The sequence below is a fragment of the Plasmodium fragile genome (genome assembly GCF_000956335.1).
Source record: "Plasmodium fragile strain nilgiri unplaced genomic scaffold supercont1.51, whole genome shotgun sequence".
NCBI lineage: Eukaryota > Apicomplexa > Aconoidasida > Haemosporida > Plasmodiidae > Plasmodium > Plasmodium fragile.
The window spans coordinates 43821-66680 of NW_012192631.1; the positions used below are offsets into that span (position 1 = coordinate 43821).

Genomic DNA, 22860 nt, shown 5'->3' on the forward strand with positions numbered 1-22860 from the left:
CAAGAAGGTTCATGGAGGGGTAAAACGAAATTAACGCATTTTGCTTTAACTTCTCCATTAGGAAGAGCTATACATTTTACGCACTTTGGGGGTATGCATTGTTTTTTTCGTATGGATAGATTCTTTTTCTCTTTTTTTTTTTTTTTTTTTTTTTTATTTCTTCCCCTTTGTTGATGTACAAAAGATTCATTGGAGAAATATGCATTGGAAGTCCCCCCCAGGCGTTCAAGGTCCTATTTGATACTGGTTAGGAAGAAAAAAATGAAGAGCACTAAAAGAGAAGCAGCACATTTGTACCACATGTACATTCGTATATATCGATAAAACGCATGACGTGTGTCTAGGCAACCATCTGTAAAGGAGCATAAGCAGGTACACATATACACATTTTTTTTTCTCTCTGTTCTTTGTGCTGTCAAGGAAGTACAAACTTGTGGATCCCATCGAAAAACTGCCAAACGCAGGCCTGCCATAGCAAAAGAAAATACGACCACAGAATTTCCAAAAATTACAAATCAGTCTACAAAAAGAACCCCGTGGAAGTTTTCTTTGGTACAGGCAAAATACAAATCGCTTACGTTTCTGATGATATTCACTTGGGAGACATTACGTAAGAAACGTGAATGATGTACACACACTCGTCAAAGGGGAGAAATAAAATAACAGTGGACCCCATGCTGTATATCCCTATGTTGCGTTAATTTGTTAGGGTAAAAAACCAGGAGTTTGGAGTAGCCAGTTATATATCCGATGACCCTTTTTCGGATATGAGTAATGACAAGATAGAAAAAGAAAAGAAATACCGCGTTGTATATATTATTAGTTTCTAACTCGCGTAGTACGTACGGCGAAGCTCCTCTAAATGGCTGTCCTTTTTTTTTTCGCGCCCAGAATTCGATGGCCTATTCGGCCTAGGCATTTCCGATGATAAAAGGAGAAAAACGTTGATCTATGACAACATACCAAGGGGCCGGTCAAAAAAAAACGTGTTCTCGATTTACTACCCCAAAAATGTGGACGACGATGGCGCGATAACCTTCGGGGGATACCATAAAAAGTGAGCAAGGAAAAAATGAAAGAAATTCGAGCGATCACACGTTTAAGTGCGCATATAGAAGCATATTTCGATGCACATGCAGACGCACATTTTAATGCACACTGTTGTCACGCTCTGTGATCATCCCCGTTAAGATTTATCCAACCCAACGAAAACATCGACTGGTTTGACGTTTCGTCCAGAAAATACTGGGCAGTCAAAATGGTAAGCTCAGCACATTCTTTATAAGCGTAAAAATTAAAGCAATGCAAAACGATAAAAACTTACCTCCAACCTTTTGTTGTAAATATACAGATAGGACTGAAAATAAATGGAGTATTCCTAGACGTGTGTTCCAAAAATATAGGTCTGTATAATAAGGGCATGAATATAAGTTGGCAACCTGAGGTGTGACTTTTTAACGTTTGCTTTACTTTTTCAGGACAATTCAGGGGTTACAATATCCTTTTCTCTAATGTTAGGTGGCTACTGCGAAGCAGTCATTGATACAGGCACGTCGAGCATCGCTGGGCCCAAAGACGGTAAAATGATGATCTCATTTGTGTTATTCAATTTTCTCAAATGTATCATCATAGGGAGCTTTATATAAAAACTTAAATTAACACTTTACAGACTTAATTTTATTAACTAGATTGCTAAACCCTAGGAGGAACTGCCACAACAGGGCACTACTAAAAAGATTTTCTTTCCTTTTAAGTGATGAAAATGGTAAAAGAACATTTTGGTCAGAAACAAAAGACGCATTAGAAGGAGTACCATAGGCGCAGTTATATATACTTGTATATTTCCACACATGTGCTTGTGTTTTTTTTACCCCACCCCATTTGACAGGCGAACAAAAGGAATACGAATTAACGCCGCAGGATTACATAGTTGAATCGTTCAGAGTCGACCCTGTTTTGAAGTCCCCCTGCAACTTCGCCTTCATGCCAATTAATATTTCTTCGGCTAATAGATATTTATATGTATGAACAGTAGACAAAACACATAAAGGTGTACTGCATACGTGTGTGGAAGTAGCAGAGATAATACAGCGGGGAAGATGCATCAATGTGAATAAATGCTTCTTCTTCTTTTTTCCTCCCCCCCCTTGTGTAGATTCTTGGACAAATATTTTTGCAAAAGTATTATGCAATATTTGAAAAGGACAAAATGAAAATTGGTAATACTTAAGAGAACCTGTAAATTTTTCAAACTTGGGTTCTTTACAGAGCCAATTTGTGAAAGTGCTTATGTGCACATATCCTCTTATGCATGCGCATACGCATATCCGTATTGCACAAAATGAGAGTTAATGTCCTTTTTATGCTCTTCGGCTTTCCCTTTCAGGCTTAGCTAAATCGGTGTGATTTATGCACATTATGCAGGTTTTTTTTTTTTTTTTTTTCCCCTAATATGTGTTATACCGAGCGAATATATGTTCACCCCTCTATGCAGTCCACTGTTCGCATCGTCACAAGAAATTATTTCGTCCCTGCCTCCGTTTTCAATTCGTCTTTTTGCCTAGCATTAATTTATAACTACTAGACATACACGCTACACAATTTTTAAAATAAAAATCCTTAATGTTGCAAATATTAATCAGCAAAAACGCCGCTGCTCATTTGACACATCCCCGAAAAATAGCATTCCTATGTGTGTTCCTTTGCCGAGGTTGCTCTAAGGGCCATTTCACAGGAGGGGGAGTTCCCCGGTACGCATCTAACGGTGTTCTTGCATGCACATATACACATTGTAACACAGGTAAACAGCCAACATGATTCGGAAAAGAAAATCAAAGGTGGAGGAAAATGAACAGGTCGAATTGGGCAAGGAGCAGGAGTTAATGGAAGGACAGTGTTCATTCACCAAAAAGGATTCGGCTATGAAAATTGTAGAGGATATAAAGGGGACAGGGGAGGAGGTGAAGTACACGCAGGTTAAAGAATCACGAATATTAGACAAGATGTCGTATGTCTCCTCCCCCAAGGGCAGCGCTCATCTTAGAGAAAAAAAAAGTAGCGTTCGAAGCTATGATGAAATGAAAGGGGGAGAAAATTCCACACATGAGGAAAATGCAGACAAGGAAGAAATAATCGGACGATCAACTACAATGGAACAATTAAATTACGAACCCTCCCCAAGTATGTACAGATCGAAGACTCACAAAAATGAGCAAGTGAAATTTAAAGGCATCGACGAATTGTGCAATAAATACGATACGGAGGTACAAAATTTGCTAGATAATTTTGATCGCCTCAGTTTTTCTTGGTTATTTAAAAACCCCTTTGGCTCCACAATTATCAGAGATGAAAAAATGTAATGCCAATCGAAAAAAAAAAGTTGCGTTTGTGCAGCATTAGCAAGGGTGGATACACAGACACGTGTGCACATACGTTAGTAGGTATGTCCCTAGATATGTTAAACCCGGAATTATGTTCTACCCCTTTCTTTTTCCACCTTAGTATCAGAATTTTTTACTACTCTGGGTTCTGCCTTCTGCCATATTTAGGATGGGTCATAGGTAATCATAAATTGGTTCACACATTTTTTTTAATGTTTTGTGAAGTGTGTATTTGCTGTCTTCTTGAGTCACCAAAGTTGTGCTTGCATTTTTTTTTTTATTTCGTTTTTAGCTTCAATTTTTGGATCCTTCTGCAAAGACAGAAATAATAAAAATATCGCATCGGTAGGGGTTAACGTGAGAAACTGTGAGCACATGTGCCAATCCTGTTGTTAACTCCCCTTATCACATTTCCCCATTTGCCACTCCTCAGTTACGAATTATCAGCTCCATCCAGTGTGCCTTCTTCGGATTGATGATTGTGCTAATAATGGCAGTTATTAACAGTACAAATGGAAGAAAAAAAATATATTACACAATATTCCTATACAATTGTGTGTATACTCTTATCGCTTACAATGTTGTAAAACTTGCACCCACGCGATTTTAATCACACCCCTCCATCTCGCTAATTCTTCTTCATTTTTTGCAAAGTGAACAACAGAAGCGTGCTACAGTGCAAATATGACGGAATATCAATTAAAAAAAGTAACAAACTAGAAAGAAAAACGAGATATCATAACTTAAAGCAAGGAAAAAAATAAAATAACCCAAAACATCTTTCGCACTACTTTTTTTTACCTTAGAGCTGGTGAATGACAGCAAATACAACGTTGTGTTTTTTGGACCGATGAGCACCGACGACTGGATGAGCTCGAGGCTAGCCAAAAGTACGACGTGCGAATGAGTCTCTTGTGCAAAATATGTGAACTTGAGCATGGTGGTGCACAAAATCCCATCACGTTGGGTAGACCCCCCATGACGTGGCGCTTCATACACCCTGGGCTATACTTGCCCCCAATGCACACCCCAAAACATCGTAGTCGCGGAGGACCTGCAGTTCAATGTCTACACCATTAGTTACCCGAATATCAAGAATAAACTAATCAAAAGAAAGCGCCATGTCTTTTTGAAGGACGCCTTAGCATGCGCAAAGTTAAAATATTCCCGTGTTATCCTGTTTTCCTTTCAAATAGAAAGCGCCGTGAATTTCACCATTCCGTTTCTTGAGGTAATGCACTGAGCATTTGTGAATTGAGGTTTCCTACGTTCACCCAGTTGCCTCAGGGAAGTGGCGAAAATAGAGCAAAATAAAAACTGGGGAAAGCAAAAAGTAAAGTAACTGCGCAAAACGAACACAACATATGGGTCCTACTTTTTGCAGAGAAGGGAAGTTCTCGGGTTTTTGAGCTACTCCAAAAAGTATCCCAAAAAGGTCAGCCGCCGAACATACACATATTAAGCAAGGAATGCTCACTTGTGTGCAGCAGTAAATATACCCATGGACGCTACACCTTTTTTAAGAAATAAAAATTTATGCTTGCGATTAACTCAGGCTCCCATGCTAGAGAACCAAGGACAGGAAGACATAATTTATTTCACGCCCGATGAAAAGAATTTATATGATATTTACATCTCCTTAAGGTTGAGGATGTGTAAAAATGAGCAAAAAAAATACTACAACATTTTGCACATAATACACCGCAGCTTCAATAAGTATCGGATTAGATGCGCGGTAGGGAAGAATGCCAAATGTGTTTAGGGGAAGACATGTACATGGTGCACCTTCGACAACAAACACTAGGGGTGTGAGATAATTCCTCTCACTTTGAGGGATTAAAAGACATTATTTTTTTTTCCCCCCATTTCATCTCTTCTCTTTCTAATCATAATGTAGCAAAATTTAGCAGAAGACTACAGTATAATTGTGAATAACTTTAACTTCAACACCATTGGTGTGGAGGACAAGGGAGAAAAATACGAAGATGACGATTTCAAGGAAGTGATAGACGACTTTTATCAGTACTTGGCATTCGTCCGAGATATTATTTCACAGAAGAATTTGGAATTTTACAGGAAAATGCTCTGCAAAAATACGATGTGCGATTCGAAAGGGTCAGTATGTGTGCTTTGACGGTGGGCAGACTGTCCAGGAATAGCCTAAGCAGTTTCCATTCATTTGCGCAATATGCGTTATTAAAAAAGGGAAGTTTCTTTTGTCGTATCATTTTTGAATTTATTTTGAATTTTTTTTTTTTTTTTATATACATTTTTAATTCCACTTTTGTTTCAAATGTTGTTGTGAGGAAAAACAGCTTGTATACACTATTTAAAAATTTTTTAATTCTTTATAAGGGAAAAAAAGAAAATAATAAAATGACTGTATGACGTATGAATGAGTCTATTCTCCCCAAAGGGAGGTTTCCCCATTCTTCCGAATGCAAATGTAGATATTCAGCAAAACATTGCTATATTTTCTTTTCCGTCACGTAGCAGATACGGTGGCTTAAAAACGTGGAATGGGTATCTCTACGCGTTGGAGAAAGGACAGCTAAGAATTATTGTTCATCCCATTTGGGGGCTAGCTAATTTATAAGTGTAGGAAGTGATGAGTGAAACAGGTTTGCACAAAAGTATGTGCATTTGTAGGCATATGCACACACACAGCACTCTGAGCATTTTTACAACGGAGGAAACAAAAGAAGGTGGTAAAGGGTTTTGCACGAACTGCTTGACAGACAAATAAATTGGGGGAGCGTTTAACGCCCATGACGGTGCGCCGAGGGGGTGAAACACTGCCCAGCGATGGACAAGAAGGATGTAATGAAATAAAGTAAAATCGAGTGAAATAAAGTGGAGTAAAATAAAATATGTAACATAAAAAAAAACAGTAAAATAAAACCAAATAAGCAGCGACAACCGCAGCAATGAACACTGCGGTAGCCCCTACAAAACGTAAACCATGTCGTCCAGCTTAAGTTCGCAATTTTCGCTCGGTTTAGTGTAAACGTAGAAGGGGACGTTTTTGTCGCCGCGCCTGTACAAACCAATAGCAGTGATATTCCTCTTGGATAAGAAATAAAACAGATCGCGGAAGGTCCTAATTTTTTTAAAAGAAAAATCAAAGTACTTGTTCAAGTCGTATATATAAATTACGCTGATGTATTTTATGAGGCTTTCCAATGTGTCATTACACACGGAAAATTTGGTGAAGCTTTTATGGTGCGCCATAAAATTGTATAGCATCGTTTCGCATATTAGATTGCTTGAATAAAAGCGGGAACAATTTACATAAGGGAAAAAATCACTGTAGGAAGATTTCTTGTCCTTTAATTTTATCATTTTATTTTCTTCCAAAAAAATAACATTAGCGGGGTTAATCAACTCAGTCATTATGTTATTTATGTAAAAAGACGTTTTCCTTTTCCGCATTAAATGGATCATTTTCCTTGTTAATATTATATTGTTCATGTCTATCTCGTTTATTTCATCAGCATTGTTTGCATCTGTTGGAAGGATTATCACGTAATAGGCCTGCATAAGGCCAGCGTTTAATATGTTGTAGTCGTCCAAAGACTTGCATTTTATAAACACCACATTGTACTTACAAAAGTCGTACATATTGATAGCTGGCACCTCGTCCGTAAGTATAACTACATTATATGTACACTTAGGGTTCACCATTTTGATTAGCTCAATCGTATTTGACGTACAATTTATTATTAGCAATAATTTGTTCCTCCTCCCTCGAGGGAAATACTTTTCGCAGGCTTCTTCGTACGAATATGCTATCGGGCTTTTCAAGGCAGCATTAAAGCCATCACTCAGGCTATCCTTGTGGACATTATTGAGACCATTTTTTGCAGCTCTATAATTTCCTTTTTCTTGTCTTTTTAAAAAATTCACATAATTAATTAAATAATTTTTTTTTTTTAATTTTTTTTTGTGGATACAATAATACCCGTACTTTTTCCTAGCCCCTTTGTGATGTGAATGCACGAGCTGGGGCTCTACATAGCTGTTCTGCGACACAGAGTTGTCTAGCGCGTTTTCAAAGGTACGAGTTTCTGGGTAAGACAAATTAACACTGCTTGTGGGATTACCCATGTGGAATCTTCCGGGGGTGCTCTCCAAGTAACGTGAAGATGCCACGATGGTATCCCCCTCGGCGTGTCTGCCGACGCGAGTTTCAACATTGCATCTGTCTGGAATGCAACTGATAAAATTACATCCTTTAAAGTCCCAATTATTAGTATCACAAGGGGGAACATGAGAGCATCTATCGCAATTCTCCTCATCTTGATAATTCCCATTTTGAGAATCCACATTTTTATCACCACTCCCCTGGCAACCTTCAGCACTGAAAATGATGTTAGGACAATTTCCCCCACTTACCAAATCGCGCGTATAGTGCCCCCCTGCATATTTAACCGTCTTGATCTTTTTCCCAAATGGATAACTCCTTTTCGAAAAAACTCTCGAAATTTTGTAGCTACTAAAAAACAAGTCGTGGTAGTTTATGGCTATCAGATTTTGACCTTTGTGGACCAGGTTTCTGTTATTCCCATGGGACATGGTTAGCATATTCTTCCTTAAATTCGACGACAAATATTTGTTAAAAGTTTTCTTAGTTTTTATGACTGACTTCAAATCGTATGAAATGTTCTTCTCTTTTTTACTTTCTATTTCGAATAGCCAAAACAGGCTTTTTGCCATGGACAGGTATTTAATAACCTTTTTAGAATTCGCAATAACTACACATTTGTCATTTTCCCTAATGGAGTAATTTGTGCCCAACAAATTCAGGTAGCATTTTAACTGTTTCGTGTTTTTACTTATGTTCGTATCGTATCCCCATTTGTTATTCGTCTTTGCGTGGATTATGTTGTTGTCCCACTTTTTTAACTCTTCCATGTGTGGCTCCCTCTTGGTGGTGCATCTCTCCCGTAGTTTGTTACTTGTACTGTTGCTTCTACTAATGTTTATGCAAATATTTCCTTCGCTTGAGATAATATCATGTTTGTTTTTTCTTCTATGGGGCACAGTTTCCTGTGCTTTGTTCCCCCTCATGTGGTAGTTCCCACATTCTCCGATGAAGCTGCTAGAATGATCTTTTCCCCTACTTGAGTCATAACCCAGGTTCATTTTTAACAAATTAGACGATTCCGTTGAGTCTGTCTTTATTCTTCGCCTCCTGGTGTGACCACTTTGGATGCCATTCCAAATGACTGTTTGTTTGTGTAACGGTCGCTCTGTATAGGCGGGGTTACACGAATGAGTATACCTCCTTAACAGGTTAAGGAAGACAACTTTAAATCTTTGCCTCCGTGCCTTTTTCCCCTTAACGAAGTTTGCCACTTTATGCGAGGCGCAATTGCGCCTAACGTTGGGTACCATCCCGTTGTCCGTTTCGATGCCGATTAGAATAATGCCAAGGGATTCATACAATTTGTAAAATAATTTATCGAATTTGAGTCCAACCATATTTTTGTGAACGAAAAAGGAGAAAATTTTTGTTCGGGATCCCCTGATATATTCACCAATATATTTCAGAGAGGAGAAGGAATCACGCATATCGTCAAGCGCGTCGCACTCTGGCTCATATTTGTATGCAGTGAACAAGCTTAAAATTAGGGTAATAACCCCAGGGTGCTTGACATTCTTAACAATTAAGGAATGCTTCAAAATGTCAATGATAAAATTTTCACAGCCAATAGACTTGACAACATTAGAAACACTTTTATTTCGTAATTCTATGAGAGCGTTTTTTTTCCCATGTAAAAATTTCTTCAAAATTAATAATCTTGTAAAGGATTTTGTGTCTATGTTGTAATGCCCATTATTGAATTTATCAGAAAATAAAAATAAGTAGTATGCATTCTGGGCATTGATGCTGTAGAGCAAATTTGTATTTTGTTTTTCATTCAAATCGAAGCTTTTAATGTAAAGAGATATGCAAAAGTGATCCGCTATCTTTATTTGTTCTTTGTAACAATTTATGGGGTAAGTGGTAAGGATGTGAAATTTTAACTTATTTCCATACGCAATAGACTCGAAAAGGAAAACATTTAACTTTTGCGGCTCTACTTCTCCAATTAGCAGAATAAACTTCTGACTGTTCATGCTAAGCTTACCATAGGTTGTCTTTTTAGAGAAAATGGAAATAATCAAATCATTGAATTGTATTGGAACCCAAATGAAGGTCCAGAATATAAAAATGATACACACTACTTTGCTTAATTTGTTAATGGGAAATATGTCTCCATACCCAACAGTCGAGATGGATATTATGGAGAAGTAAAAATAATCCAAATAGCTATTCAGAAAATAGGAGAAATTTCCGTTTTCCAAATTGTAAGGGTGAATCGCCTGAATGGTGTAAACGGTTGAGGCGAACGCGTTACACAGAAGAAGAACTCCCAGCACAATTCGAACGATTTTAATTTCTGTATTGGTTAAGATGGAGTTCTGCTCTACTCTCACGTAGGACACATTCAGAAATATCTTAATATTTCGTAAAAAACCCATTATAAAATATATGTCTATCTTATTATCAAGAACAAAAAGATACTTGGAAAAGAAAAATACACTTGGTGCGCTGAAAAACGCGTCTATTAGAAATTTCGACTTCATTACATAATACTTAGATTTGCTGTAACTCAGAATGACCATAATTAAATCGATGTAGGACGAGGACAAGAGGACAATCAAAATGTTATGAATGTATATCGGTATGTTGTCAAAATTCCACATCGTGTCGTACGTATCTCTTCTCCAGTAGTATAAACTGATGTACCATATTAATGCGTAAAAAACATCCCTCACGTTACAGAAGTAGTAATTAAATGTACTGTTATAAATTTTTAGCATGTACAATTCCATGTGCTTATGTTTTTTCCTTAACGAATAGTATACTTTCTTAAAAAAAAATTTCTTAATTAGCTTTTTATATTCAAAGTCGTCAGATTCTAGCACCGATGTGTTTCCGCTCCTTCTGACATTACTAAAGGTACACAATTTTAGAAAATTGCTCCTCCTGCATTTTCTCAGCATATAAATGTCCATAAAGTATGTGCTGTATATAGCTATAACAGTAATTTTTATCGTAACACCTATTAGGATACATACTATGGCACTCACAAAGTCCATGTTCTCCTTAGCGTTGCATGGTAGCTTATACAGATACAGTCCGTTCAAAGCAATCAGGAAGTATTTGAAAATGTTTACTAGTAGGAAGAGCACATCATTTATAGACAGCAACCCGCTTTTCATGTTTTCTTATTTTGGGAGTGTACATCTTAGGGGTATAGAAACGCTACTGCTACTTAAGACAGGGTGTCACCCATGCATATATATGCAATTATACACATGAGTGCGTTTGCATAACGGGCACTGTTTGTGTTCACCTGGGTGTCACTTCTGTTCAAGATGTCGAGGGGCCAGCGTAAGAGTGCTCTTGCCTACTCACTTTAATAATAACCTTGATCGAGCGCACACACACACACACGCAAGTAATTGTATATACTCGAACCCGTGAGATATTTCCGACAGCGACAATGTGCATGAATGGTTATTGGCACTTCGTACATATATGCATATACACTTGTGTGCTTCCAATTTGAGCGGCTTATTCTTCCTCTATGATGTTTTGGTCCAGTTGCCCTTTTTTGTTGAATCTAAAAAATGACTCCATTCTTTTTACTACGCTGTGTTGCAGTTACTTATAGAATCATAGTAGAGGGTCAGAGGAACATATTACTACGTGCAAATCAGGACAAGCAATTGTATGCAATAAAAATAAAATAATTTTAGCGTAAAGCTCTAGAACAGAAAAGATTGTACTTCTCATAATGTGATCATTTTAAAAGGGAGCGAACAATTGACACACTTGTATTTCAATATAGACATAATTCTTTTTAAAGCGAAACGGGTATTATACCTGGCAGTAGTTTCAGTGTGTCAACACAAAGAGCAAGATTTAGGAAGATTAACTCCTATGTATAATACATTACCCTAAGACGGGAAGATAACTAAAAAAAAATGAATAATTGCGCACCTATACTATTACACAATTATATCTCCGCAATAACTTATTCCCACTTCTCTAAGGTGGAGATTCAACGAAACTATTATAATAAAGTCTCTAAGTCATAACACGCATGTTACATTTTAAATGATTCACAAGATGCTTGCTCGTGTGGAAGCAGCAAGGAGAGGATCAATCACATACTCCAGAGCCATTTGTGCTAACTCCATTTTGAGTGTTACTTTGTAGTATTGTGCAAGCACGTATAAGTGCATAATTGTGCGTGTATTCAAGTGTACGTGCGTGATATGGCAAGCCCATGCGCTCAGCATCCATGCACTGAGACTATGTTATAGCATTCAAACCGAGGAGAAAGACACTCAAAAATGTCAAGTGCAAAGCGTGAAAGAGCGAAAGCGCGCAAATAGATGATTGTTCCTAATTCAAAAACCGAACTTTGCGCGTTATACGGAGAAAATAATTAAATTCGCTTCATTTCCCATAAAAGATAAACATGTCTGTTTACGTGTTTAAGCAGTATGTAGCATGCTTGCATTTGTCTACTGCGAAAACGTTTATGCCCGTTTTAATATCATGCTTCAAATTTAACTCTTCCATATTATTCCTTTGTAAAGCTCAAATGGACATAACTATTGCTTAAAGCAGTTCGTTTTAAATTTGGAAAGCGGCGCGTACATTTATAATTGCCCTGTTATTAATGTATTTGTTTGGTTCGTTTGTTAAGTGCCTGATGTGCTATATTACTATTTGAAGGAAACGCAAGGGGAGGTTTCACGCAGGCAGACTACTGCTAGCTTTATTTACAAATTGTTCGCCATTTAACTACATTTCCGCTGTTGAAGTGCAGCGCCAAAAAGTGAAGCAACTATAGTGTACTATAAAATTGGCACATGTTCCTCTCACACTTTAATGGATCATAAAAAAGCGATAAATTGTACACAAATTTCAGAAAGGAAAAAAAAAGAAGATTGCCCACATTTGTCCGCACAAAACTGACACACAATATCGGACGTTTGGAACGGTCCATTTTTTCATGTTTCAATTTTGCCATGGCTGAGAAAAAAATTTGCGAACCATGTGTTCAGTTTGAAATTGATCAAATTTAAGACAAAATGGGGACTACATTAAATGGTGTGTTGCTCACTTTAACGCACAATGATGTTCACGTCGGTGAATAAATGCATTTCCCGACTAGTCAGGAAATCAGTTTTCAAAAATGCCACATGTGGCCATTATAGAACTGTTATCATTATCTACATAAACCATGCTGTCGGTGTACAAGTACAAATCGAATTGATATGGGAAAAATGTGATGAATAAATATGACTCTTCTTATCCCAGCTGATTTTTTTTAACTGTTCCTTTGGCAATTATTTTGCCCGATTTTTACCTGACTTTTGGCTGTTTTTTTTTTTTTTTTTTTTTTTTTTTCCATAAAAGTAGCTATTTGTTCATAAAATGTTTAAATTTCCATGACAATTTGTACTCGGAAAAAAAAAAAAAAAAAAAAAGAAAGGAACAGGCACCCCCCACCTCTTTTTAGTAATTTTTCTGCACCATTTTCGATTCTTTTTAAGCGCCTTTCAAGTTTCAACGAAATGTGCGTTCCGTGTTTCGCCTTGATTGCAGTTGAATTGTAAACAAACAAAAACGGAAGAGAAATGGTTCTTATATATTTATACACACTCCCATTGGTGGCTAAATTAAACAGATGGCAGTGGCATTTTAAAGGCAAATTTTAAAGCATGAAAAGTTAGCTTGTTACAAGTGCATGTTAATTCTAAGGGGGGTGATCCACATATTGGCTCAGGATTTACGTCATTTCACATTTTCCGCAAACGATGTCAAATTGGTTTGTCCAAATAGACATGTTTATTATGTGTTGTGCCATTTTAGTACTCGCAAGGAATTTGGGAAGGTACATTACTCAAATAGTGCAAAACGAAAGTTACACATATACTTCCTTTTTCAAAACGTTAACGTGAACTTTTATTATACATTGTAAAAATGGGGTGTTTCTCCAAAAATGGTTAGATTGTTTCCCCCGGCGAGTAAAAATAATAGTGGCCCGTGCACATATCGATCGAGATGTACATGTGACTAAGATTCAATAGCTCATGAAACACCTTTTAAAAGTGTAAACTGCTCAGCAGGGGTACATCATTTGTTTCAATTCGACTGGATTCTTGGGATGTTTGATAGCACGGCAAGACGCAGAAACATAAATTTCGCACAGTTACCATTGTATATGTGTTATGTACATAATATATGTATATTATACATGTGCCGCGCTTTAAGCGAAAACCTTGCGAAATAGTTACTGACCAAAAATGCGCATTAAACTTTAATTTTGCTATGCGTAACAAAAAAAAATTTTTTTTCTTAACAGTGAGCTAGCTTGCTCGGATTTTTTTTTTTTTTTTTACATGAAGAACGAACGCAATGAAATTATAAAATGAAATAGTTTTTGAACTGCCATTTTATAATTTGTGAAGTGAACGTTTCCATGCTATTTTGTATGTATTCAACTGTTTTCAGTTCAGAGCGTCGTTTTACGAACCATGCATAAAGCAAATACGTAAATGGAATAACGTAAATTGGCCACGGTGCGCATATATAATAAGTGCGTTAACATGCTTATAGTTATGCTCATGTATGAGTATATGAGCTGATGCAAAATGTTATTTACCGTCAGCAAAAAAAGCATTAACTACAGGCATTTGATAAACATTCTTTGGCTTGCGTTTGCATAGTTCAAAATAGCATATATTCGTATCATATGTTATTACATATTATACATATATATGTAAAAATAAAATTCAACAATACGCACTTTGTCATGGGTCACGCACTTTGTATAGCAACAAACTAAAAAACCACCAAAATGAAAAGAAAAGGCACGTAAATGCATATATGTTTGTTGTTTTTATTTTTTTGCGCTCGCAAAATACATAATAATCCATATAGCCAAAGCCTTATCCGGTACATCTGTATTTTATTATATTCTAAAATAAATACATTGCATTTAGAATAAAGAAGAAAAACAAAAACAAAAAAAAATGTTTTAATTAAAATATATTAACAAGAAAATGAAACCATTTTTATATAATTATTTTAAATATGAATATAGCTGACATTATGTCACAAATATAAAAGACTGTAATGCATTATAACCAACAGGGAAGAAAAAATGAGCGCTTTAAGAAAGATGTTGCATTGATATATTTTTATAATATATCTGTATTCTTCCCATTTTAACGTATATATTATATTATACGTATTTGTAACAAAACAAGAAATCAGATCCTGGATTTGATTAGATATACAAATTATTATACCCTTTTTGTCTGTACTTGTTCTATTTTAATATAAGATATCAAAAATGATAGCCTTATAAAGGTGACGTCGCTTTCACCCCCTCAGCCGTTGTATATTTTTCTCCAATATAAGGAAAGAAAATAAGATTTGCAAGTATAAACGATATTTTTTTATTCAAGGAGAATACAGAACATAAGGAGTTAGGCAGAATTGTACTACAGGAATAGGAAGTTTTACAGCATCGTGTATATATCTACGTCCATACGAATGTATGTCAAATATTGTTTTGTGAGGAAAAGAAGAAAATAGCAAGAGTACCAAAACCATTTTTATGCGTAAAATAAAATATATCATTAGTGAGCAGTCCTACAGTTACCCACCACACACGTACCAAACATTATTACTGATTTGTTAAAATGTATAATTTAAGCAGAGTATACTCTTTAAGATGGAACGCTTCATGGACCTATAAGTAAATAACAAATTTAATATATTAAACTTTTGCTACTATACTATATGTTTAGCGCATATAACAGAACCGAATATATATGTGGGCATGTTTTTGTTTTCATCTGTTTTAATATGTGCTTACTTTGACTCGATTAAGAATCTCTTTGAATCTGTCTGTCCACTTTCACCTTCCTTCCATCTCTCTCAAACCATCTTTCGTGCATAAATTCCTTTATCCCTCAATGCTAAATTGTCTTCATAATTATATGCAAAGTAGTTTATGTTCCGTTCATGTAGAGAAAAAAATTATATATTTCTTTTTCGTTAATGTTATAATTATTAATGTAGATTAAAGAGATATCACATGTCCCCGAGATGGAATGTTAGTAAGTGGTTGGTGAAGGAAGAATATAAGTCGCAAAAGTTTAGTAAACCGTTTTACTTGACCAAATGGGGAAATTTCAAAACCGTTCACAATCAGTTTTCAGCCAATAGCGGAGCTTTTAATAAGTTTTGCGACATGAACAAATTACATGAGAACGACATTAAATCTAAAAAGTAGTTTATCATTACAAAATAGACTTTGAACGGTTGTTAATTCAAAAAAGTGTAAACCAAAAAAAAAAAAAATAAAATAATAAAATAAAATAAGGCAGTTACACATCTCCTGCCCTTTGCTTTACCAACATTATGAGAAGCACAAGCCGTATGTACATATTTATGCATACACGTGCACACCGTGCAAATATAACACATTTTAATTTGGAGGGAGAGACCACGCATGTGGACACAAAATACGCCCCCTTCGTTTTTGTTACTCAATTTTTTTTTTGTCTCTTTTCAATTTCATTTTATGTGTTCTTATCATTTGCCACCTTTTTTTGTTTTTTTATGTTTTTCTCATTGCCCATTCGTTTTTATTGAGTACAACTAAACTGAATGTTTTTAGCTATTAATCAGCTTATTTTTCGTACACCTTTGCGATCTATATTTTCTCAACAACATATGTATAAGCACATTCTTGTGTATATGGGGAGACTTCCCCATATGTGTGTTTTTTTTTTCTTTTATCTTCTTCCCTTTATAATTAAAATATTTTCTCCAATAAATTTAATAAAATGCTGAAATAATGAGGTAATTCGTTTATTAAACTTAAGGGAATGCACATATAGTCGAAGCTGTAAATTGTTTTATTCATAATTTCGTTAATTTCGGAGCAAGATGACTTGTTTAATTTGGGTGCCTACAAGGGGGACAAAAGGACGCACGTGAGTTTGCACATACACACATATGTAAGTCTTTATGTACATATGTTTTTCACGTATTAACTTTTTCAGTTAATTTTTTTGCTTAAGTGAAAAAACAAAAAAAATGCCCCATATGACTCTTTTTCTTTTTGTGCCCTCATCAACATTAAAGAATTTGCACAGTTATTCGTTGCAGTCACATTTTTTGTTAGCAGTTAATTAATAAGAGGTTTGTATACAGTAAATTTATCATTCCTGCTGAACTATTCTTAAAATTGAGAAAGCTCTGGTTCTTATTTGTTGTGTTTGCTTTTCTACGTGCCTTTTACGACATAAAGTCCCCATCGTAAATAATCGACATTTATAATTTTATGCAATAATTTTGCAAGTTATATTTGACGGAACGAAAGGTTATCTTTCGTTGCAGTGGCACCTGTCTCGTTATGCCAGTTTGTTTGGCTTGTGAAAATTAGTGCCTCCCCATGCAACCCTTCCATGTGGGGAAGTCCATGTACGTATGTATGCACTGTTTCCTTTCTTTTTGCATGGAATACAGGCGCAAGTTTCGTATAGACATATTTACACTTTGTTTTTTTTTTTTTTTTTTTTTTTTTTTTTGTGATTATAAATTTCATCACGTTATAACTACCATCATATTATGCTTTAATGAATTAACACTTTTGTTGGAGTATCTTTAATTAAAACTGCGTTACGCACATAGCATAGGAAAGGAAACCTGTGTATATTATTCCCATCACGTTTCTGATTTGGGCTAGATGTACCAGAAATGTGATAGCTGCTCCGTGAGTATGTTCCAATTTTTGCAACGAGTGGCAGTTTACCCCTTTTATTTAATAGGATTATTTTAGTTGGGCAGTTGTCTGTGTATACGAACTTCCGCTGGCACATCTGCACTGTGCGCGGCTTATTTCTCTTTTTTATGTAAAAGCATTACCTTTGGGTACCTCTGGCTGAAATGTGTTAGTATTAACGTTTTACACTTCACTTCTAGACCTGCGATGTAAATGTATGCAGTTATTTGTGAAAGATTCAAAAAAATGATTAATTGGGGCTTTCATGTATAAATAAGACATGACAACAGTGTGTATTTTGTTTTTTGTGCTTACTAATTTGCATAGCCTCATGTGTTGTAGAATGCTTTTTATGAATGGCTTCGTCCAGCAATTCGTCATCAAAGGTGGCTAAGAATTGGTAACAAACATTGGTATGTACATAAATTGAATGGTTTTAATATTGTTGCTCTACTATGTCGTACAGAACACATATAGGTTCCTCCTTCGTACACAGGTTTGATATTTTCAAACTTTTTTTTTTTTTTTTTACCTTCGTGTATCAAAATGTCACAGTTTTTGGAGAAAATTTTGACATTATCACATGGTCTTGTGTCCGCTGAGTAAACTATGGAACCGATGTTATTGCGTTCAATTTTTATGCCGTAGGACTCTTTAACATGATTAACCTATAAGGGGCGGATTTTGAAAATATATTGTGCTGAACAAATTATGCTCCTTCCTTTCCAAAGTGCCCATAAAATGTGCGCCCCTGGAACGCACGCGGTGGAACACGCAAAAGCGCCGGAGTTAGACGCATCCAATTCTGCATTATGAATGGAAATGATTTATAACACATTCGTACCTTAAAAGGGCGGAGAATTACGAAGCTGTCGTCATCGCCGACTTTTTCCTTTACTTCCAAATTTTCTTCATTGTACAACACTTTAATTGGTTTGTCAAAAAAAAGTTCACTAAATAAATTCATCCAACTTTTTAGCGTTGATGGGATCAGTATCAGCGGGTCATCGAGGTGTGGAAAGAGGAGTCTGCGCACATGCAGCATGTAGTAAAGTCCCATGTGGTGATCTGCGTGTGCGTGCGAAATGAATACTACTCTGCAATTTGGAGGGGAAAGATAAAGGTAAAACGGGGTATACATTTATGCATCTTCTCTGTGCTATCGACGGAGGTGTAACAAATTTTACGAAACGGAAAAAGGACAAAAAAAAAAAAAAATGCGCTTCATCCAATTTAATACAATCAATGTACTCTTAGATAATTCGCACAGCACACATTTGTGGAGACATACAAATGTAAACACACTGCAGCATGTAGGTGGATTACTTAATCGACTTAAGGGTGTTGGAGAAATGGATCCACGACTGGCTCATCCAATACAGCTGGTAGAGTGAACCCTCTCCAAAATCTAAGACAATTCTGAAATTTTCTTCAACGTTTAATATGATGCCAGAAACGTTTCGAAACGTTGAGGGCATTGAACAACCCGTACCGAGAAAATAAAAGGAGGGAAATTTTAAGTAACTCTGAGTTGCTCTATTGTTAAAATGCTCAAATGGTTTCAGTAAATCTTTATTATGTTTTAACACGTTTGATATTTTCGCGGAATTAAAAAAAGTTGGATATAGTTCGCGCAGCATCTCGTCTGTGCTTATGCTAACTTTGTGAAATGGGTGTAAAACAAATTTGCTCAGTGGGTTGTAAGCGCAGTAGGAATCACTTTGTTCACACTCTATTTGGTACGCCGCGTCTTTCTTCATTTCTTTCTCTGCGTCTTTTTCAACTTCTTTCCCCATGTGGCATGTGGGTTCTCCCTCCTTCGCAGTTGACACCAATTTTCCGCCTTCCCTTCCATTATCATCATCCGGTGATGCGTGGCAATGATCGTACAGGGGGGTGTCCGCTTTGTACTTCAAAAAAATGGTGGGTAATAATTTTGAAAGGAAGTTGTTCAATGATGCTGTGGAAACAAATGGGCATACTTTCAAAGAACTACTGGATTGATTGCATTTAACATTTTTCACATTTTTTAAATTTAAAAAAAATTTTTTATAATTGTCCATATTGGTAATTTGGTCCCCAGACAAATGAAAAATATATTCCAAATTTTTTAAATAAAAATTTCCCTTACTGGAAAGTTCTTCTGACAAATTCTTTACGTCAGCAACATGCTCTAAATCAATAACTAGGGCCTTCCTTCCGTCAATGTTTTTATCACACACGTCTTCAGGCTTGATTACTTTATTATTTAAGGTAATGGGCTTTCCAGATTTTAGTATCCCGTAATATTTTCCTGGTGGGATATTTAAGCTCTTTGCCTTTTCGACGTGGAATTTTCCAATTGTTTGAGGACACTCAATTGTATAGCAAATGGTGCTGTACTTTTTCTTAACTTGTCCCTTCTCTGGTTTGGTTCCCTTGTCATTCCTTTCTTCTTCTGCATTACTGGAGAGCCCCTGTTCGTAAAGAAGCTCTCTATCGAGCTGGTTTCCCTTAGGGATTCCTTCACTGGGGTGGTCCATCCGGTGGGCTTCTCCATTTGGGGGATTCTCCTTGTCTATTTCGCCGTATTCGTGTCCACCCTTGCGATTTTCCTCATTCGGAATGATCCCCCCCTGCAGCTTCCTCTTCTTACAATTATCCAAACGGCTTCCCCCAGACGAGCCATGTTTTACTGCGCCCCCTTCACGTGCGTGGTTCGTTTCCCCACCATACGTGTCAGTCGATGCGGGAGCTATTCTGCCTTCAACATGATCCACTTCTTCTACGCACTGGTTGGGCATATCACTTTCTCCTTTTTCTTGTATCACTATTGGGGTTATAACAACGTTTCCCTTTAAAACAATTGGAACACTTTCACAAATTTCGTGTACTTGTAATTTTATATTTTTCAATTTCGCAAAGGAACACTTGAAATTATTAACTATCTGTTCTATAGGCTTGGGTCCATAAATTGATATGTCACTATTTGCTATGTTGTCTATGGTTAGCAGGAGACCTACCAACCCTCCAATTGTTTCTGGATTAATTTTCGTAAAAAATATATTCCTAGTTTTAACGACATGTAACTTGTGCTCGTTCAAAAACCTTTGCATGTTTTCTCCACAGTTAAACAGTGTGAATTCTCCGTTTACAAATAAGCGCAAGCTCGGCGGCACTGCGAGCTTGTGAGACCCTACAATTTGTATGTACACCTCCATATTTGTGTAGCTTGTCTGTTTTCTTTTTTGGAGAGACCTCTTTCGGTGCAGCCCTTTTTTGAGGTGGCTTTGGTTATATTGTGCGCGCGTCCTGCTGTGAGTTTAAGCGCTATGGCGATAGGGGTTCTAAAAATGGGTTCACAGATGGCCTCACAAGAGTATCTCCCTCAAAGGCTGCTTCACCGGGAGAAGAACGTTTCACTAGTTGGACGCCTTGCGCAAAATCCAACCATTTGTGACTACCCTCGTTTAGCAACTTTGTACACATATAAGTTTTATACAAGAATTTCAAATTATGGCCAAAAAAAAAAAATAAATAAAACAATGAAACGAATAAGTACAACAAAAACAAGTGACTTCGGGACGAGTTAAACACAACTCACTATGAGTTGACGAATACATTAAGGTGGCAACATTGCTTGTCCTTCCCTGTTCTCACAAAAAAAGTGAAGAAGAAGAATAGTACCCAGTGTTTTATGCGATACAGAAAAAATTGTGAGCACCCACAAAATGAGTAAATAAATTACATAAAGTGTACGCACAAGGATTATGGTTATGAATACTTTTCCCTGGTGGGCCTCCCTCTAAACGATGTGCTGCGCCCGCAACCTTTTTTTTTACAACAACCTCGCATCCATTTGGTAAGCGGATTTGGTATGCCGTTAAGGAGAATGATCTGTTCCGCTGAGCGAGTTGGCTCGAATTATTTCTAGTCCGAATGAAAAAAAGGCAGATGTAGTGGTGCACCCTGTTCTCCATAACAAGCAAAAAAAAAAAAAAAAAAAAGCAGTAAGTGTACAAACCGCCGAATCGTTAAAACGTGAGTAAGGGGATGTGTGCCCCATATTTATTGTTCATTTGATAATGGCAAATTTTATGCAGAACTAGTTTGCTGTGCTAACACGTGGGGATATGTTAACATACGTAGAGTTTGCCAAACAAGCGAAGGTGTAAGCAAAGTGAAAGCACTAGAGGCGCATTTGTTAATCGCCCACTTGTCGTAACATAAATGAGGTGAAGTGATGCAAAATCAGCAAGATGCAAACATGTATCAATGATTGAACACTCATCTACACAATCCCAATTGTCATATATTTATCCCCATTTTATGATTACCTACGACCGAATAAATGGAATGTGGATATCGAAATGAAGGGAAATTCCACCAAGTTGTACTGACCATAAAGGAGAAAATTGAAAAACACGATTTAGGGAAATGGAAGGACATTGTCAAACCGGAAGAGGGTCCAAAATATGACGAATATTTTGAGCGGTTGCTGAGGGAGGGCACACACAACCAGGGTGCCCACGAGACGGATTATCTGTCCGCCCAACAGGTGGAACAAATCCCCCCAGACGGATTCGACGCATTTGGGAACGAAAAAAACAAAATGGAGTTTCAGCTCAACAAAGAATTCTTCGATAAGATAAACAATAAGGAAAAATTTTACATCCTACTGAACATAAAAGAAATGATGGAAACGAGTTGGTTATTGGCACAAAAAAGATTAGAGGGGATTAAATTGGAGGAAAAGTCCAAACCGGTTAACGTCCAGGACTTATTAAATTACTCCCAAAAAATTGCAGACACGACATGTGCCCCACCAGAGTGCGATAACATAAACGACAAAATAATGCATCAAGAATATTACCCCAATTATCATTTTTTAAATTTTGTAAATGTAGAAGAAATACATTTGTCCAAACTATTTCAACTGCAAAAATATAGTACCGTTTGCTTCCCCCCAATTATCACCGTACAGGAGGTTAACGACAACATGCTCGTTGTTGACATCACCTGCTCTACTCCCCAGGTCACCATTTATTACAGAACGAATGATGAGACAAATGAGCAGATATATAATGCAGATGACAAGCCGCAAATTAGGAAAAGAAAAAATATCAAGGTTTATGCTTGGTCAGTTAAAAATGGACATATAAAATCGAGAGTTTCTTGCATTTCGAAATCATATAAAGTTGAGGAAGATGATTCATTCTCGTTTTCGGATAATCTGCCACATAAAAAACAGAGGGAACAAGCGCCAGGCTGTTCCAAAAGGGGTATCGAGTCTAATACCCCTGGTAAATCATCTCAAATTACAAATGTCTTTAAAAATTTGGGCTTTTTACTCAGCCGAAGAAAGGAGCAAACAGAGGAATCCTCATCAAATGGGGGGTCATCGAGTGAGGGGTAGTGGTAACATATTTGTTTTGTGGGACTGTCCACACCGTTAATACGTAAATAGAAACATATGTATGCCGCTTCGCATGAAGCAGGATGTGTGACTCCGAAAACTAGCCACCTGCATGATTGGAGAAGATGCTCACGCGTGAATTTCTAAGCACACACAGGCTCAACAAGGAAACATGGCAACAAAGTGGAGGTAGCTTATTTTGATTATTTGC

General features: G+C 36.7%; 6 protein-coding genes across 6 annotated transcripts in view; 4 read left to right on the plus strand and 2 right to left on the minus strand.

Annotated features, from left to right (window-relative positions):
* AK88_03983 (uncharacterized protein) overlaps nucleotides 1-2230 on the plus strand; it is a gene marked incomplete at both ends in the record, with an annotated part of 2755 nt that extends 525 nt beyond the window's left edge. Inside the window, 10 exons of the mRNA XM_012481593.1 lie at nucleotides 185-246; nucleotides 421-610; nucleotides 710-771; nucleotides 892-1057; nucleotides 1192-1261; nucleotides 1352-1403; nucleotides 1519-1578; nucleotides 1670-1765; nucleotides 1889-2022; nucleotides 2156-2230. Of these exons, the coding sequence (XP_012337016.1) occupies nucleotides 185-246; nucleotides 421-610; nucleotides 710-771; nucleotides 892-1057; nucleotides 1192-1261; nucleotides 1352-1403; nucleotides 1519-1578; nucleotides 1670-1765; nucleotides 1889-2022; nucleotides 2156-2230 (967 nt within the window). The remainder of the gene's footprint in view (nucleotides 1-184; nucleotides 247-420; nucleotides 611-709; nucleotides 772-891; nucleotides 1058-1191; nucleotides 1262-1351; nucleotides 1404-1518; nucleotides 1579-1669; nucleotides 1766-1888; nucleotides 2023-2155) is intronic.
* A 583-nt stretch (nucleotides 2231-2813) lies between these two features.
* On the plus strand, nucleotides 2814-5514 carry AK88_03984 (uncharacterized protein; the record flags this gene model as incomplete). Its single annotated transcript, XM_012481594.1, has 10 exons — nucleotides 2814-3355; nucleotides 3502-3560; nucleotides 3673-3725; nucleotides 3814-3886; nucleotides 4035-4088; nucleotides 4187-4270; nucleotides 4424-4611; nucleotides 4765-4815; nucleotides 4936-5115; nucleotides 5278-5514. 10 exons carry the CDS (start codon nucleotides 2814-2816, stop codon nucleotides 5512-5514), a joined length of 1521 nt encoding a protein of 506 aa, XP_012337017.1.
* An 812-nt stretch (nucleotides 5515-6326) lies between these two features.
* Nucleotides 6327-10652, minus strand: AK88_03985 (uncharacterized protein; the record flags this gene model as incomplete). Its single annotated transcript, XM_012481595.1, has 1 exon — nucleotides 6327-10652. One exon carries the CDS (start codon nucleotides 10650-10652, stop codon nucleotides 6327-6329), a length of 4326 nt encoding a protein of 1441 aa, XP_012337018.1.
* A 4907-nt stretch (nucleotides 10653-15559) lies between these two features.
* Nucleotides 15560-15757, plus strand: AK88_03986 (uncharacterized protein; the record flags this gene model as incomplete). The annotated part of the gene is made up of 1 exon (XM_012481596.1): nucleotides 15560-15757. One exon carries the CDS (start codon nucleotides 15560-15562, stop codon nucleotides 15755-15757), a length of 198 nt encoding a protein of 65 aa, XP_012337019.1.
* A 525-nt stretch (nucleotides 15758-16282) lies between these two features.
* Nucleotides 16283-20454, minus strand: AK88_03987 (uncharacterized protein; the record flags this gene model as incomplete). The annotated part of the gene is made up of 6 exons (XM_012481597.1): nucleotides 16283-16438; nucleotides 17398-17456; nucleotides 17570-17644; nucleotides 17787-17922; nucleotides 18099-18351; nucleotides 18581-20454. 6 exons carry the CDS (start codon nucleotides 20452-20454, stop codon nucleotides 16283-16285), a joined length of 2553 nt encoding a protein of 850 aa, XP_012337020.1.
* A 1130-nt stretch (nucleotides 20455-21584) lies between these two features.
* AK88_03988 (uncharacterized protein) lies at nucleotides 21585-22649 on the plus strand (the record flags this gene model as incomplete). Its single annotated transcript, XM_012481598.1, has 1 exon — nucleotides 21585-22649. One exon carries the CDS (start codon nucleotides 21585-21587, stop codon nucleotides 22647-22649), a length of 1065 nt encoding a protein of 354 aa, XP_012337021.1.
* Between the last annotated feature and the right edge of the window lie 211 nt (nucleotides 22650-22860).